The sequence below is a fragment of the Cystoisospora suis genome (assembly GCF_002600585.1).
Source record: "Cystoisospora suis strain Wien I chromosome Unknown contig_4194, whole genome shotgun sequence".
NCBI classification, from domain to species: domain Eukaryota; phylum Apicomplexa; class Conoidasida; order Eucoccidiorida; family Sarcocystidae; genus Cystoisospora; species Cystoisospora suis.
Window position 1 is genome coordinate 1 of NW_027156986.1, and position 2440 is coordinate 2440.

The window sequence follows — 2440 nt, forward strand, 5'->3', positions numbered from 1 at the left end:
AGAGACAGAGAGAGTCAGAAGAATCGATATGTTAACCTATCGATATGTAGACAAAGACGAAAGAGCGAAAAACGTTTGGGAGATCCCCTGTCTGATCTTCCTGCTGTATGTACACCGAGAGAAACAACTCGCACTTCTCTAGAATCTCTTTTTCCATCGCCACCGCCATTTCTCAGCGAAAATGAAAGAGGACTTGCTATCAGCCAAACAGAATTATTTTTGCTTTCCTTCCTCCTCTCTCTTCATCTCTCTTTCTTTAACTTTTTCTTTCTTTCTTTCTTTCTTGACTTTTGGTTTGGCTTACCTCACGTCCCTTTTGTTCGAGAACGTCCTGTACATACACCTTAGCTCTATTGGGGATGCGCTGCGCCATCGAAGAAGAAGAGGAACGAGAGAGTTGAACTTCTTCTTCTTCTTGCTTATCATGACTATCTGATTTATCTCCATCTTTTTCTTCTTGATAGGCTTTCTCTTCTCTTGAATTCTGTCTCCCTTGAGGAGAGAGGTCGAGCCAAGTAGCGTCTCTTGAGAAAGCAACGTGCACGTCTAGCCACTGTGAATAAGTGCGCCATTCATCTGCGAAAAGATAGTCTGCACCTTCGCATCGAAATCCTAGAAATAAGAGATCTTTACATCTCTTCACTCTTCTTATCTTCTTATCTCGAATTTTCAACACACCATAACTCCTTCCTCTTTTCTCTTCTCCTTCTTCTTCTTCGTCTTCATCTTCTTCCATTTCTTGATCTGTCTCTTCTTCTTCTTCGTTCTCTGGTTGAAGATGCTTCATGAGGAGTTGGTGTCGATGCTGGATAAGAGCGCGAACAGGAGAGACACCCGTGCCAGGAGAGATGAGAAGAAGAGGAGTCTTCACATCCCAGTGAAATATCGAGGAGGGCCACTTCGACGCTTCTACGGTAAAGGGAACGTAACTCCCTATCTACAAAAGAACAGAAGCGAAAGAAAGAGGAAAAAAGATAGAAAGAAGGGAAGTTAAAGAAAGAGATTTGAAACAAAAAGAAAAGGAGAAAGCTAAGGGGTAAAGAAAAGTTGGGAAGGACTGAGAGAAAGATAGAAGGCTCAAGAAAGAATGAAAGAAAGAAAGAGTGAGAGAGAGAGAAAGAAAGAAAGAAAGAGACGAGAGAAGACAGAGAAATCCAGTTTTGTAGAGGAAGTTCATGATTTGTCTCTTAAAGAGAAAGAAGAAATAGAAATGAAAAAAGAAAGAAAAGATTAGATCAAAATATTTACAAGAGATACAAGTTGATATCCATATGAATTCGATTGATGACTGTTATGTGAAACAAATGAAGTTCAGGTGTATATACACCTCACCATTTTTTTCCTTACCTGGAGGTTCGAGAGAAAAGACGAGCAGACACCTACACATTTCCGTAGAGATTTCGTTTCATACTCAACTACAGCATAGCAAATGTCTATCCAAAAATCCTCTTCTTCTTCTTCTACATTTGCCTTCTGACTCCTCCTGAGATGTGAGGAAAGACGGTCGTTTCTTTCCTTCTTGCGTTTTCTTCTTTCTTCTTCTCTTCTCCTGATCTTTGCATCGATATAAAACTTCAGAAGCTTCTCTCGTACAGAAGGAGAGAAATCCACGAAAGTCGGGTGCTGCGAGTAGAACAGCAAAGGCGAAGATACACTCAAAAAGCATCCGCCCTCATCTTCGTCATCTCGTTCTCTCCTCTCTCTTCTTTTTTCTTCTTCTTTTTCATCCTCTGTTCTCTCCCTTTCTTCTTCTTCTTCTCCCCCTTGTTGCTTGAGAAGGTCTCTATAGCTGAATATAGAATTCGCTACAGAATACTTGCGAGGCTGTATGAGAGGGAGTGCACTGAGAAGATTTGAGAGAAAAGAAGAAGAGGGAGATTCCAAGGCAGAAGAATAAGAAGACTCCTTCTTCTTCTTCTCTTCTTCTTCTGCTTCATCCTCTTCTTTTTGGTTCCGTTCGTGTGAGGGAGCTCCCTGGCGAGAGGTCTTTGCATTGGTAAGAAAGTCTTGTATCACTTCTCCTGCTGTACGTCTCTCATCTCGACAGTACGCATAAAACTCGTCCTTCGCCTCCTAGCATAAGTTGCACGCACAAACATACCAAGGAAAAAGACGAAGAGAAAGAGAAAGAGAAAGAAGTGAAAGAAAAGAAAAGAAAGAAGAGCAACACAAGAGGCGAATAAAGGAAAGAAATGAAAGAAGAAAAAAGAAGGGAAAAGAATAGAGATGAAGAAGAAGAAGAAGGGTGACCCGTAGACATACGGTAAAGCCCACTAGACATCTAGATAGATACAGATATACATACACATGCCTGGAATAGCGTATAGATCGAAAGATGCAGGAAGATACATGGAGAGATATAGAGAGAAATATAGATAGCGTTATATATGCAGGCATATAGCGAGATAGGAAAAGAGATATACAGAGATATATAGATAGA

At 40.8% G+C, this 2440-nt stretch overlaps 1 protein-coding gene across 1 annotated transcript; it reads right to left on the reverse strand.

Moving 5' to 3' along the window:
• Positions 1-304: 304 nt before the first annotated feature.
• CSUI_007791 (flavodoxin domain-containing protein) lies at positions 305-2270 on the reverse strand (the record flags this gene model as incomplete). The annotated part of the gene is made up of 2 exons (XM_068067934.1): positions 1348-2270; positions 305-937 (listed from the first exon to the last, which is right to left on the reverse strand). A coding segment is annotated over exon 2 (483 nt), but the record flags the coding sequence as incomplete, so codon positions are not given.
• Positions 2271-2440: the final 170 nt, after the last annotated feature.